Genomic DNA, 15680 nt, shown 5'->3' on the forward strand with positions numbered 1-15680 from the left:
GCAAGAGTACTGGAGTGGGTTGCCACTGCCTTCTCCAAAAAGGGGTTGAGTATTCAACATATTTGACCGAGAAAGCATCCCTTTTTGATTATGTATCTCTGAAAGTTGTGGGGCATAGTTTGTGAAATGTTGATATACACACATTAGCCAAAATAGGTATATAACAACGATTTCAAATAATGCCCTATATGCGACTATGGCTCAATCATGCTGGAAAAATTATTAAAAAAAAAACCTCACTGACCTCAGATCTCCAGGCCAACACCCAGAGGGAGGGTGGCAGAAACATGGCCTGGAAGGAAGGGGATGTAACTTAACCTCATAATAGCCTCAGGAACTATAATCAGTGCCACCTGATGTAAGGAAATCCAGGATCTTGTCTTGCAAAAAGTAAGAATTTTGTCTGATTGGCACCTTCCCGTCTTGGTGCCAAAACAATCTAGCTGCTCTCAGAGGTGACAGCGAAGGTGATAAAAATAATAACAACCAACATTTGTCAAGCATGCAGGTGTCCAACAGTGTGCTATTTCAACAGTATTACCTCACTGAATTTTCACGGGAGGGCAGAAATGACATCACCCTTATTCTACAGACAAGGCACTGGGGTGGGAAGTCTAGAAACTCGCTCATGGAACTCAGGTCTGCTTGACTTCAGAGTGCCTCCTGCACACTCCACCCGACTCTTAGAAGGCAGAGATAGTTGGGCTTACTGTCTGCTTTTTTTACTGTCTTTTCACTACATAGGCCACAAACACCTTCTCAATCAATGAACTTTTTATGGCTGCTTAACATCCCATCATTGGGGAAATCCAGGGGTCATTCCTTGAAGAGGCTTTTCCCACATGTGGCCATTTCTTCCATACATTTAAACTAATGCATCAATTGAGCGGAACATGGTCTTTCAACAGTTATTTTGCAGCGACTTCCCTTTCATTAGGTTATTTTTTAATAGTATCTACACATATTTTTATTTCCATTAAGTAGTTAATATGATCTGTTCCCTGTATTTACACCTGGTTGTTTTAGATGTTTCCATATTAAAATCACCAGTACAGTTTCTGAAGCCCCACCCTTGGCCACCCCTATGCAATGCACACAGACAATGAGAGTTTGTGCTGTGTGACCACTCAGGCTGAATTCTAATCAAATGTTTTCTAGAGCCATAGAAGGGTAAACACATTTTTCAGGGTCAAATTTCTTCCACACCCAGCGTATGTTTTGTTTTCCCCAGCAGAGGCCCGGCTTGGTCTGCACCTCTATGCTCAGGAGACTGGAATCCAGGTTTCACTCTTAGCTATTGGAAGCTCTCATCTAAAAGACAAACATCTAAAACCAAACACTTCTACTCCGATGGCAAAGAAACAAAGAACAGAACAATAAGAAATACACTACAGGGAGAGAGAGAGACAGAGAGGAAAGTTAATTTTCCACAACAAAACCCCCAGAGCTATCAAGACAGAGAGGAGAAAACACAGAGATGAAACTAACCAATCAAAGCTAGAAAATACACAGCAGGAGAAAAAAATGAAGTCTCCGGCTGACCCGTCTTAGGTCCTTGGGGAGACTGACAGGACTGGAACATGGACTGAGATGCCAGGACAGCATCGCGGGTGAGCCTGCCAAACCTCGGTGCTGTGCTGCAGCGATGCAAATGGTCACCCTTGCTCTCATGAAGCACACCGTGACATATCGAGGGGCGGAAGGCATTACGGAGCACAGAGACACTATCAGCTCAGGCAGTTCAGTTCAGTCGCTCAGTCGTGTCCGACTCCTTGCAACCCCATGAATCGCAGCACACCAGGCCTCCCTGTCTATCACCAACTCCCGGAGTTCACTCAGACTCACGTCCATCGAGTCAGTGATGCCATCCAGCCATCTCATCCTCTGTCGTCCCCTTCTCCTCCTGCCCCCAATCCCTCCCAGCATCAGAGTCTTTTCCAATGAGTCAACTCTTCGCATGAGGTGGCCAAAGTACTGGAGTTTCAGCTTTAGCATCATTCCTTCCAAAGAAATCCCAGGGCTGATCTCCTTCAGAATGGACTGGTTGGCTCTCCTTGCAGTCCAAGGGACTCTCAAGAGTCTTCTCCAACACCACAGTTCAAAAGCATCAATTCTTCGGCACTCAGCCTTCTTCACAGTCCAACTCTCACATTCATACATGACCACTGGAAAAACCATAGCCTTGACTAGACGGACCTTTGTTGGCAAAGTAAGGTCTCTGCTAGAGACACTATGGCAGACCTTAGAAACTGGTGAATATGGATATAGGCTATTTGGAAGTTTTCTGCATTACACTTGATATTTTGAAATGATTTGTTACTTGCGAATTATTTTGAACTAAAAAGTTAAAAAAAAAGTGTAAACAAAGGTGATCTTATTTATCTTTCTCCTTCTTCTCTGACTCAGCAAGCTCTGGATATGGTGGTAAAACAAGGAGTGTAGGATCAAAGCCCCTGAGACTCGCATGTCTCCCGGCTCACAGAGGGTGTGTCTGCACCCCCTCCCGGCTCACGGAGGGCAAGTATCTGCCTTTTGTCCGTTTCTGAGCCACACGGGAAGCAGGTGTGCGGCTCACTGCCCTTTGCCCTCCTGCTGCTGTTTTGCACCCGACACAGAGATGCGTCACCTGTAGCCCAGCTTGTGACATATGGTGGCAGGCCCAGCACAAGGAGAAACTGACAGGAAGGGCAGGTCCTGGGAGCTTGGTGCATCACTGAGGTCACACTCACCCTTCCTTCTTAAGCCTCTGCTGTCTTCAGAGGAGACAGCTTTCAACAGTCAGCAGCTCTCTTACAATTCAGTTTCGGGACACTGCAAATGATCTGTACCCCCCAGCACTGAGGTATGCAGTTTATAACCTAGGCGGGTGGGTGGTAAGTTAGCAAGGGGCTTCCTGCCTGCTTCGCATACCTCGGTTTTCTTGGATAGCTCCCACTTACAAACTGTTGACTTCGAGCAATATTACTCTGAGCCTTCTTGGTGGCTCAGACGATAAAGAATCTGCCTACAATGTAGGCGACCTGGGTTCAATCCCTGGGTCAGGAAGATCCCCTGGAGAAGGGAATGGTTACTCACTCCAGTATTCTTGCCTGGAGAATCCCATGGACAGAGGAGCCTGGTGGGCTACAGTCCACGGAGTGGCATAGAGTTGTTCACGACTAAGCAACAACACTCTCATTTTCAGCAATACTACCCTAATAACTGGAAGGTGGTCTCATCATTGGCATTTTTCTCTTAAAAAACATCAACAGTGACAAGCCTGATAAGTTCACATTGCAGCAAGCTGCCTTGGTGGCTGATGACACCCACGATCTATAGGCTAAAATGTCTGTCATACCATGAACCATCACAAGGAACAGGAGAAAGGATTTTACTGTCTGTTTTCAGGGAACAGCGCTTTCACAAGAATTCTGGGACAGAATGAAAAAGGCCGTAGCTCTCCCTGGGTTGCTACGGTCACTTGGGAGATAGCAGTCAGGCTGTCTCCTTGGTCCAGCCCAGTGACCAGCCCTGCCAAGTGCCCTCCTGCCAAGAGCGGCCCAGACTTGCCTTTGGTACTGAGCTGTGAACGTCAGATTCCCCTTGGGAAAAGCAGGTGACTCCCATCGTAGAATATTCTTGAAATTAACTGAATTCATTCTGACATTTTCAGGAGGTGGAATCATTCCTAATGCTGTAAACATAAAGGGAAAAAAGTTGGCAACTCTCTTTCTCAAAATAGTTGTCCAAGAAAATAACCATGTCCAATACTCAGGTCATGTACTCTGTGGCTCAAAGTCTTCACATGGGCTTGTGGGAGAGGGAGACAAGCATTAGCGGTGCTAAGGAGTCTGGACTGTATTTGAAGAGAAGAAATTGCTAAGGGGAGAAGGACAGCAATAGAGACGTGGGGATGGATGAGGGTGACCTGGCATTTGGGTGGTGGTAGAAAGGTGTGAGGGCTTCCCAAGTGGCTCAGCGGTAAGGAATCTGCCTGCCAACGTAGGAAATGTGGGTTTGATCCCTGGGTCGAGAAGATCCCCTGGAGAAAGAAATGGCAATTCACTCCTGCATTCTTGCCTGGGAAATCCCATGGACAGAAGGAGCCTGGTGGGCTACAGTCCATGGGGTTGCCAGAGAGTAGGCCATGACTGAGTGACTGAAACAACAACAGAAAGGTGTGAGGGGGTAGATTTTAAATCTATTTCCTGATGTATAAACTTTAGACTTGCTGATACGCTTGGTGTGAAGCAGATGTTAATATCCACTCCCTGCTTAAGCACCTTATGCTCTGACTGGGGCTGGGGGTGGAAATCAAACAACACTAAATATTCACTGGAAGGACTGAGGCTGAAGCTGAAGTTCCAATACTTTGGCCACCTGATGCGAAGAACTGACTCACTGGAAAAGACCCTGGTGCTGGGAAAGATTGAGGGCAGGAGGAGAAGGGGACGACAGAGGATGAGATGGTTGGATGGCATCACTGACTCAATGGCCATGAGTTTGAGCAAACTCCAGGAGACAGCAAAGGAAAGAGAAGCCTCGCCTGCTGCAGTCCATGGGGTCGCAAAGAGTCAGACACAACTGAACAAAAACAACACTTTTAGGATTTGCATTAGGTTTGAGATACTGAAGGATACATAAGTAGGAATGCCAGAGACAGCTGGATGAATAAGCCAGCTGTAGGCACAGAGGATAGATTTGAGCTAGAGATAGAAATAGTTGTTAAACTTTTTAACAGAAAATGCCAAACATACACAGAAGTACAGAGAAGAGTGTAATAACTGACACCGGACCATCACCCAACTAGCACCAACAGACAGAAATTTGAAAGTCATGAGTCCATGTTGTCCAGTGGCTAAGTTGTGTCCAACTCTTCTGCAACCCCATGGACTGTAGCCCACGAGGCTCCTTCTAACCATGGGATTTTCCAGGAAAGATTACTGGAGTGGGTTGCCATTTACTACTCCAGGGGATCTTCCCTGACCAGGGATCGAACCTACATCTCCTGCATTGGTAAGATAGATTCTTTACCACCAAGCTACCAGGGAAGCCCAGTGTTACGTGTTAGTCCCTCCACAGTGTTAGACTCCTTGGGACCCCGTGGACTGCAGCTGGCCAGGCTCCTTTGTCCCTGGAATTCTCCAGGTAAGAATACTGGAGTGGGTTGCAATTTCATTCTCCAGAGGATCTTCCCCACCCAGGGATTGAACCTGGATCTCCTGCATTACAGGCAGATTCTTTACCATCTGAGCCACCAGGGAAGCCCAGAGCTGGTATTTAATGCCAGAGTTCTGTTGGCAGCCCCCAGAGGGGTAGTGTAGGAGAAGGAGAGAACAGAGCTGGGTATAAACTTGGCTGATAGAGGTGGAGAATCCCAGGGACAAACAGCCTGATATAGGTGGGAGGGAAACGGCAGAATGAGAGATCCATCAGAAAGGAAGGAGGGATCCATAGTGTTATTTGAACCTGGGGAGACAGTTTAGGGGACTGCCCTGTAGCCCAAGTGGTAAAGAACCTGCCTGCGATGCAGGAGACCAGGGTTCAATCCCTGGGTCGGGAAGATCCCCTGGAGGAGGGAATGGCAACCCACTCCAGTATTCTTGCCTGGAGAATCCCATGGACCTCTAGAGAAGCCTGGCGGGCCCCAGGGGTTCATGGGGTCGCAAAGAGTCGGACACGACTGAGTGAATGACACACACACACACACACACACAGAGGCAGTTTGGAGCAGGACAGGAAAGGTTTCACTGGATTTAGAACTCAGAAGCCCTAGAGCTGTAGGGGTTGAGGGGCAGAATTCAGACCTTGGCGTGCTGGGCCTAATGGCCCGCCCAGGAACTTAAGTCACTTTGCGCCTCTGGGGGTGCGCTAGGGGGAGGGCGGGGGGGTCGTCTTTGGGGGTCAACGCTGCCCGGCGTCGTGGCCACGGCTCCCGCTTCCCGAGCGCGCTTCCTCCAGTCGGGACGCAGCGCCACAGGCATCAGGGTCCCAGCGCGGGCAGCCCCGGCGGTCGAGCCGACGCCCCGGAGGCTACCCAGCGTCCCCTCCCCGCAGACCCCTCACCTGACATCAGGAGGCAGCCGCCCAGCCAGCTCCGGAGGCTGCGCGCCATAGTCGGGCCGGGAGCCCGGGAGGGCCCTCAAGGGGGAAGCCCCGCAGACAGCCGCCGGGCCCGGGGCACACCCCCCAACCTCTTACGCCGGGGTCGCACGTACGCGCGCCCGCCTGCCAGCTCCGAGGCTGCTTCCGGGAACCGGGGGCGGGGCGGGGCGGGGCGGTGCAGGGCCCGCCCCCGTCTGGGCCCCGCCCCTCGCACCCTGCTCCAGGGGCCGCTGTCACCCGCTTGACTGTGGCAGAAACAGAGGTGAAAGGGAACTTTTCGCCTGCGGGTGAGTGGAAAACACCGTTAGTAAAACAGGGTGCGAAACTGTACATGCAGTGTCCCCGATTACATTAGACGCATGCTTTGAAAGGAGCCCTCAAGTTGAATGAATACACTCCAGATAGTAAAGAATCTGCCTGCAACGCAGGAGACCCGGGTTTGCTTCCTGGGTCAGGAAGATCCCCTTGGCGAAGGGCATGGCCACCCACCCATGGAAAGAGAATTCCGTGGACAGAGGAGCCTGGGGGGCTGCAGTCCGTAGGGTCTCAAAAGAGTCGGACACGACTGATAGACTAATACGGAGCCAACCCAGAGTTGATATCTGGACGGTGGGATTAAGGGTGGTGATGGTTTTTCTTCAGGTCAGTTCAGTTCAGTCGCTCAGTCGTGTCCGACTCTTTGCGACCCCATGAATCGCAGCACGCCGGGCCTCCCTGTCCATCACCATCTCCTGGAGTTCACTCAGACTCACGTTCATCGAGTCCGTGATGCCATCCAGCCATCTCATCCTCTGTCGTCCCCTTCTCCTCCTGCCCCCAATGCCTCCCAACATCAGAGTCTTTTCCAATGAGTCAACTCTTCGCATGAGGTGGCCAAAGTACTGGAGTTTCAGCTTTAGCATCACTATACAAATTTTCTCCAGTGAACAGTTGTGGTCTCTATGATCGCCTCTCCCCCGCAAATAAACTGATTTTAAAGCACTCCATTAGCAAATCTAGCTTGAGAGGATCTTCTTTACCATAACTCCCCTCTCCCCCCAGGGATAAGCGGCAACAGAGAACCAAGTTATTTACTGACCGGAATCGTTTCTCTCACAAGACTGCTGACAAAGGCTTAATTTCCTCCTATTCAATGCATTATTTAACAGCAGGGTGATGTTGGAAAACCCAGAGCAGGGTAAGTACTAGGTGATGTAAGACACTGGCTGACTTCTGTGGCTAGAACATTCCACAGGAACACAAGCTAAGGGAGGCAGAAGGTCCCTTTGGCTCCCAGAGGCCACGAAGTAGTTAGAGGGAGTTTTGTGTAACCCAGAGAAGCCAGCAGAACTACCCATCTGCTGCATATATCTCCTGTCTAAGAAGAAACAAATGTGGAGACATTTCCAAGTTTATATTAAAAAGTATGTTTTATTTTTTACCAACCACTGTACAAAATTATATCTTAAAATATGACACAGACCCTGTCCCTCTCCCTTATGCAAATGTGTCTCTATTGGTCACCTGTCTGGCACCAAAATTATGTGTGTGTGTGTATGTCTTCCTCACTCAGATTGAGGAGGGCTGGACCAGGGGCTGAGAGTTGAATTCTCAAGAGTGTAGGCGACACAATATTATCTAGGGGTGCCCCAGACTTGGTTGGGGCTTCCTTTTTTCCAATCCCAACCCAGAGCATGTGCTTCTGTTTCCTCGTGCGTGTCCTTGCTTTCTAACTGCCCGCCCTCCCTTCTGTTTTTCTGTGGCTTTTCTGGTCTTCCCTCAAGCCTGTGGGGGAAAAAAAACCCACTGCTGACTGCTCCTGCTATGAACCCTGCTGAATGTCTTCCTTTTCTCTCCCTACTCCACACTGACCTGATTTAATAATTTCCCAGAAATCTTACAGGGCCCTGGAACATCGCCTGAAAACCACAGGGAACTTTGTTCTTTACTCTGGGAAACATGATGCAGAATCATTAGACATCCATGAGAGGAAAGGGAACAGGCAGGGCATTTTCCCATCAAGGCAAATTGCCTTGAACAGGTTAACAATGCACTGAATAATAGCAGAATACTCTGTTTCCCACCTCCCCTCCCCCCAGAGTGAGAATTTGCATAGATGATGTCACCAGTCTCCTACTCCTCCCCAGGGAGAATACTCGGAGACCCCTAAAGGAGCAAGGGCAGGTGCTGGGGGTGGGGGATGAGGCCCGGAGGTAGTGTGTGTCCAAGTTAATTAAAAATTTTCAGATTCACCTGTCTTACTATATACCCATCCCCCATGTCAACATCTGACTCGGAAGTGTCACTTTTATGAGAAAGAGCATCTTGGGGCCTCAGGCACTCCATAGAGGGGTCGGTGAAGGGCAGCTGTGTCCCTTCTTCACTGGCCACCAAAAGGCTTGATTCTGTCTCGTTGAGGTCCTCCTCCAGCACGGCTGTCTCTTCTGGACGAGATGGGGACATTAGAGAGACTTCTGAGTCGTCCTCAAGGGCTCTCACACACACAGAGTTCAGATTCACGTTGAAGACAATTCTGCCCTCAGACCCCTCCGTGGAGTCACTGTCCTCCTCGGAAGTGGGGTCCTGCCACAGAGTCCCTCTCGTCTGGTAGCCCCCACCTGTGCCTTCTGACTGCCCGGGGCCGGGCCCTGGTGCCACAGGGGTCTCGGCGTCCCTCTTGGGCTCAGGCAGGTATGGCTCCTCAGCACTGGGGTCGCTGCAGTCCTCCACGCTGCAGTCCTCCACGCTGCAGTCCTCCACGCTGGCTGAAGTGGTGGAAGTTGGACACAGCCTGCCCGTTAGTCCGTGCTTGGTGTAACCGCCTGAATTTACGCGGGGAGCTGCTTCGTTTTCAATGTCACTGTCATCGTCATAACTATAATTCCACTCTTTCTTCTTCCTGGTGATGTGAATGACTTCCACGGTAGCCATTTTTTCCAATGGAGGCAGCTCAGGAAACACCCAGACTGACAGTTTATAAAAATTCTTTAAAAAAAAAAAAAAGGGAATGATCAGTCCTGAGTGTTTGTTCTCTCTCTTTTTGACATCATAAAGTTTAATAGAGTTAACTAACTGCACAGAGATGGGAAAGGTGGTCATGAAGACGATGACAGTAAGTACAAAAACAGCAGACAGTTACACAGGGTTTACTGTTTGTGGAGTACTGCTTTTAGTAAACTACACGTTATAATTCATTTCATCCTCACGACTTCTCTATGAAGTAGGGTTACTAGTCTTGCTCCACTTTACAATGCAGAGAGGTTAAGAAACTTGCCCGAGTTTCAGGGAACACTCAGTGGTGGAGGCTGGGTTTCAAACTAGGAGGCTGCCTGCGGTAGAGACTGGCCCACTCCTTCCCACTGCTGTCCCCTTGCTGCTTCTTGCTTGTTAGGGGAATCTATCCATCGATAGTTTTGATAGATGGATAGATTTCAACTGGATAGATTTCACCTCCGGATTGCTGACATTCTTATGGGTGTCAGGGAACTGTGAGTAAGGAGAGATTCTAGGGAGCTGATCCCACTGGGGTCAGAGCTCCCTGGACTGGAGGACCTTGGAGATGCAGGTGACCCCTAAAGGGTCAGAGCTGAGAAGGAACAGAGAGACTGGAGGTTGCTCTAACCCAGCACCTCCCGGATGCAACAGGTGAGGTGGCCTAAGGAGACCGGCTACAGTGGGGCCATGGTGAGGAGGGTGGTCGCGAGCTTCCCTTTGCAGACCGTGAACCATCAGCAGCATCCTTCTCCTTTCTGTTGTCTTGCTCAGGCTGCCCAATGTGACAAGCCTACTTTTCGTGGACTCTATTCAGACGCAGCCTTAGGATGAACCGTTCTATTGGGTGGTTTCGTCTTTTTTCTTGTTTATTTATAGGGGCTGTTTGTGTAACCTTGGGCTTCCCAGGGGGCCCTAGTAGTAAAGAACCTGCCTGCCAGTGCCGGAGACAGAAGAGATGAGGGTTCGATCCCTGGGTTGGGAAGATGCCCTGGAGGAGGAAATGGTAACCTGCTCCAGTATTCTTGCCAGGAAAATTCCACGGACAGAGGAGCCTGGCAGGCTATAGTCCGTGGGGCCACAAAGAGCTGGACACGACTGAGTGACTGAGCACTCATATAACCTAGATGCTAATTATTTGTTGATTGTTTATGCTGCATGGACTTTCCCCTAGTCTGTGGTTTAACGTTTTACTCTTGTTATGATGACATTTAATGGAAAGAGAATTTCCATCTTAATTTAAGAAGGTATATCAATTTTCTTTCTCCATGGTTTCTGCTGAATCTTCCTTACCTTTAAGTATGATTCCTATATGCCCTTCTAAAACTTTTAATAGTTTTGCTGTTCATATTACAGTCTTTAATATGCCTGAAATTGATGTTTGTGTATGGTGTGAGGTAGGAACCTGATTTCATTTTTCCCCACATGGGTAGCATTTACTGACCTCAATCCTTTCCCCACAGCAATTCCTACAAAACCCTAAGCCTAACCTTGTTTCCACATATGTGAGTCTGTCTTTGGGCTCCCCATTTGACTAGATCTTTGTTAATGCCTTTCAACAAGGTTTGATAATTTTCTCCACAATGGGCTTGTGACATCTTCTGTTAGATTTCTTCCTTAAGTACTTTAAAAAATATTTTTTATTACTATTGTAATGATGTTTTAAAAACTGTATGATTTCACTTAAATTGCATGATTCCATTGAACTGTATGATTCTAATTTCAAAACCAGGTAAAACTAATCTACACTGTTAGAGTGTAGAGAGCGGTTATCCTGGGCATGGGCAGTGACTGAGAGGTGGAAGAGAGACTTCTGGAGGGGGTTGGTCATGTTTTCTTTCTTGATCTGGGTGTGACTTATGTGGGTATGTTGAGTTTGTGAAAATTCAGTTTTTTGCTATGACTTGTGCACTCAATTTCTTGGATGTTGAAAAGCAACTTACAGAAAAACATATTTATTTTTGAGTGACTGTTGCTAGGGTATAAAAAGCAGCATTTTTATGTTGATTAGTTTGTGTGTAACAAACTTATTAGTCTAAATAAGTGGCTAATGTGGCTCAACTTATTAGTCCTAATACTTCATCTCTAGATTCTGAATTTCTTACTTAGCCAGTCATATCATTTAATAATAATCATTGTCTCTACCCCCCATTTTTCAGACTTTAACCTCCATAAGGGCATCTTTTTTGTTTGTTTTATTCACATCTAGATCCCCAGCACCCAGCACATGTGGATATACAGTAAATATACAACACATATTTGTTAAATGCAAAAGAGGAGGCGTAGGAGGAGGAAAAAGAAGAGAAGGGGGAAGGCGGTGGGGGGAGAGGAGGAGAAAAGAAAAGACAGTTTAAAATTTTTAACTTCTGTTCTTGTTTAGACATACATACACAAGCATACTAGACCTAGGGTGTTCTGTTTTACTATTCCTAGAGTTTGTACTTAAACACAGAGCAACACTTTTTACTGGAGAAATAGCAGACAGACACAAGGTAACAATGCTTGCTTTCGTTACTTGGAGATAACATAATAACTGGTATAAATATAACTGGCATATAATTCGGGCTCATTTTAAGGACAGGAAAAACCCAGGAGACCTGGGAGAAGGGTTAGTAATGAGTCTAGGTAGTTCAGGCAGAAAGTCATCCAGGACATGGTGGGCATAGTGCTAGGGGGTTTTATATCTCAAGGCTGCATGAGAAGCATCAGTTGGAGCGGGATTTATCTAAGAGCTCAAAGCGAAATCTATACATGGCCAACGGAAGAGTTGGAGTGGAGGCTGAGAGTAAGCCTGCAACTGAACACTAACACAAAAAACTCAAAAAGATATACTGTTAAAGCTACAAAAGATTAAGTTATACTGATAGATTAAAAAAAAACAAAACACGACAGGGATCACAGAATGGATAAAATCCAACACAGAGCCCTTTACTTCTCATAAGCCACAGCCAAATGCCACCTAGGTTCAAATACTAATTCTAATTAAAAACTCCACAAGCACCCCTGCTCCCAAACAGTCCATCCCCCAACTCAACCTCAACACACAAGAACAAGGAAAAGAAGAGAATAGCAGTCATAACAAAGAATGAAATAATGCCATTTGCAAAGACTTGGATGGACCTAGAGACTATCATATTAAGTGGAGAAAGACATATTAAGTCAGAGAAAAGACAGATATCATATACTATCACTTATTTGTGGAATCTGAAAAAAAAATGATACAAATGAATTTAGAGAATCCTGATGGGCTACAGTCCGTGGGGTCGCAAAGAGTCAGACATGACTGAGCGACTAACACTTTCACTTTACTTTTTCATTACTATATAAAAGTAGGTAAACAATAAGGACTTACTGTATAGCACAGGGAACTATATTCAATATCTTGTAATAAGCTATAATGGAAAAGAATCTGAAAAAGAAATTATATATATTCCTTTTCAAATTCTTTTATATATATATATTATTAAACTGAATCAGTTTCTGAATGCTTGAACACAGCATTGCAAATAAACTATACTTCAATTAAAAACATTTAAAGAAACAAAAGAATAAAAAAAAAGACTATACTTTTACCACCTGTAGAGAGAGATTTATTTGTGGCTATTTAAAAAATTAGAAGGTGAATGAGTTAAAACATAGAATATCTTCTAATGTAGAAGGAAAGCGACAGGATAGGGAAAACGAAAAATGATGGACAAAGTGGTTGAATCAAAACATGTGAGGAGGTTTTAGAAATATGTAAAATCAATACTTGGTTGCGTGCCAAAGATTCTGAGCAGGAAGAATATGCCTCATGAAACACAGAGAAAACACGAGACAAAGTGGCTGGCTCCACTTACGAGTAACACAAATAAGAGACCCCTGGGGGACCATTATACTATGATAAACGAATAAAAGTAGAAAAAAAAGATTAATCAATGTTGGCAAAGCTTTGGAGAAAGGTGTACACCGTGATGTTGACACTAGCATTATAAATTAGTTCTTTATATTTTCATATAAGATATATTCACTTTGTGTATATATTCCACATAAGGAATCCAAACTAAAAAGACAACCTGTATTAAAATGTTCATCGTGTTACTCCTAGTGGCCAAAGTGATGAAAGGAAAAGAAATAATGAAAAGGAAATCAATCCAAATGCCCGACAGCTGAGAAATGATTAAGGAAAAAGCAGACATTAATAACAATGGAACACTGTGACGATGGAAAATCGTATGTGGACAAAGTATGAAAAGAAAGCAGAAAATGCAATCTATAGGTTTATAGGAATGGTAAAGAACCCAGAGTGATACCACACCTTGATGTTTTGAGAAAATGGGGTTTCTTCTATGAAGATATTTAAGTATATAAAAATTCTTAAGTCAAAATGAAAAATAAAGATAGAAATGAAAAAAAATACATACCAAAGCTTCGGGGAAATCATTTCTTAAGCATATATAACCAATCCGTTTCAGTATCATTACAGTGCTTACACAGACAGCAGTAAATAAAAACAGAATAAGTATTCCTCCTATTGTAGCAGGTTCTGATGACTCTGTTGATGAAAAATTAAATGGCTTTATTTAAAAGTAAATCCAGTGAACAGTTACAGTTGGGAACAATGTATATTAATCTGGTGGTGGAAGGGTTTATTATGGGGGCAAAAGCTGGAAAAACTACTGTTAAATATCAAAGAATGGAAAGTAATCCAAGTATACATTTAAAAAAAATGTTAAAATTCAGTTTCTAGAAGTAAAATTTCTTCCAGTTGATAATTATGCTCTATGACTGCATTGTCCAATAATGTGGCGGTTTAGCCACATGTGACCATATAAATGTAAATTATCAAAAAAAAAAAAACCTGTTTCTGAGTCATACTAGCCAGGTCTCCAGAAGGAGTTGCAAAAGGGAGTTTGTCTGAAGATGACAATTGGGTCACTTGGAAGCTGGACTCTGGCCATGCCAGAACCCAAACTGGGGTGTGGTAGATCTTGTTTTGTCCAGTTATGAGTTCTCCTCTAGCTTCTAGTCAAAATGACTTTTCGAAAATTTCAGTTTTCTGAATGTAAACAGCTTTTTCCTGTAAGTCCAACTGGGCTGAGAAGAAATCAATACTTATAGAATTAAGGCTGTCTTTAATATCCAGAAAAGCGTTTGTTAATATTAATCCTATAACCACAGCCTCAAGCAAAACAATACAAGAGAAAAACAATTAAAGACGGCTCATATCTTTCTAATGTCTTTTAAAAGGTTAAAGAATGGACAGAAAGAAACTCGGTGAAGATCTGAGCCCTTAGACGGCGGAAGACTCATGAACCCCTTTTGTTCCCATCAAGAATGAATGGGCCGTCATCAAGAAAATTTACAAATAATAAATGCTGCAGAGGGTGTGGAGAGAAGGGAACCCTCCTACACTGTAGGTGAGAATGCAGACTGGTACAAACTTGTGGAGAACAGTATGGAGGTTCCTTACAAAACTAAAAATGGAGCTACTACATGATCCAACAGTCCCACTCCTGGTCATGTATACAGAGATATATGCACCAATGTTTATTATTTACAATCGCTGGGACACGGTGGCAACCTAAGTGTCCATCCGCCGAGGAATGGATAAAGAAGACTGTGGTGCATATACACAAGGGAATATTCCCCAGCCATAAAAAAGGATGAAATAGTGTCATTTGTAGCAACACAGATGGACCTAGAGATTGTCATACTGCGTGAAGTCAGTCATATAGAAAAAGACCAATATATGATATCGCTTATACGTGGAATCTAAAAAAACAGTGCAAATAAAACTCATTCACAGAACAGAATAGATTCACAGTGTAAAAAACTTATGGTTGCCACGGGGGAAGTGGGAGAGGGATACCCTGGGATTGACATGTACACATTACTATGTATAAAGTAGATAGATAATAAGGACCTACTATAATGCACTCTTCTCAATACTCTGGAGTGACCTATATGGGGAAAGAATCTGGAAAAGAGTATATATACATGTGTATCATCGATTCACTTTGCTGTATAATATTACAAATCAACTATATTCCAACAAAAATGAGAAAAAGGAAAGAATGAGGATGTGTCATAGAATCCTAGTTATAGAATCAGACCTAGTCATAAAGGCACACCTTTATAATACAAAATACTCACATGCAGAGAGCTTACATTCCTGAAGAGGATTCTGTGAACCTACATGGAGGAGCAATATGATGTCATGGGATCTTGACCCATGTGTCCCACCCCTCTGAGTCACTTGAACGAGAATTTCTATTTTGGCTCTGCTTCCAGGGAATGTAAACATGACACCAGCCTATTTAAAAGAGACCCTATTTAAAAGGGACTTCCCTGGTGGTCCAGTGGTAAAGAATCTGCCTTGCCATGCAGGGGATGTAGATTCAGTCCCTGGTCTGGGAAGATTTCACATGCCATGAGGCAACCATGCACTGCAACTAAGACGCGATGCAGTCACATTTTATATATATATATATTCAAATTAAAGAGACCTACCAGATGTTCAAGCTGGTTTTAGAAAAGGCAGAGGAACCAGAGATCAAATTGCCAATATTCGCTGGATCATGGAAAAAGCAAGAGAGTTCCAGAAAAACATCTATTTCTGCTTTATTGACTATGCCAAAGCCTTT

The 15680-nt window shown here is 45.0% G+C and overlaps 2 protein-coding genes across 3 annotated transcripts in view; both read right to left on the minus strand.

Moving 5' to 3' along the window:
* IL10RB (interleukin 10 receptor subunit beta) overlaps positions 1 to 6237 on the minus strand; it is a 30520-nt gene extending 24283 nt beyond the window's left edge. Inside the window, exons 1-2 of the mRNA XM_018046602.1 lie at positions 6046 to 6237; positions 3550 to 3673 (exon numbers count right to left, since the gene is read on the minus strand). Coding sequence (XP_017902091.1) covers positions 3550 to 3673; positions 6046 to 6094 — 173 coding nt within the window. The 5' untranslated portion in view covers positions 6095 to 6237. The remainder of the gene's footprint in view (positions 1 to 3549; positions 3674 to 6045) is intronic.
* IFNAR2 (interferon alpha and beta receptor subunit 2) overlaps positions 7475 to 15680 on the minus strand; it is a 35574-nt gene continuing 27368 nt past the window's right edge. The window contains exons 8-9 of one of the 2 annotated variants that reach the window (XM_018046609.1): positions 13458 to 13588; positions 7475 to 9048 (exon numbers count right to left, since the gene is read on the minus strand). In XM_018046609.1, the coding sequence (XP_017902098.1) occupies positions 8293 to 9048; positions 13458 to 13588 (887 nt within the window). In that variant the 3' untranslated portion in view covers positions 7475 to 8292. The remainder of the gene's footprint in view (positions 9049 to 13457; positions 13589 to 15680) is intronic. The other variant, XM_018046645.1, reaches the window with a different exon arrangement.

Source organism: Capra hircus, chromosome 1, assembly GCF_001704415.2.
Source record: "Capra hircus breed San Clemente chromosome 1, ASM170441v1, whole genome shotgun sequence".
Taxonomy (NCBI): domain Eukaryota; kingdom Metazoa; phylum Chordata; class Mammalia; order Artiodactyla; family Bovidae; genus Capra; species Capra hircus.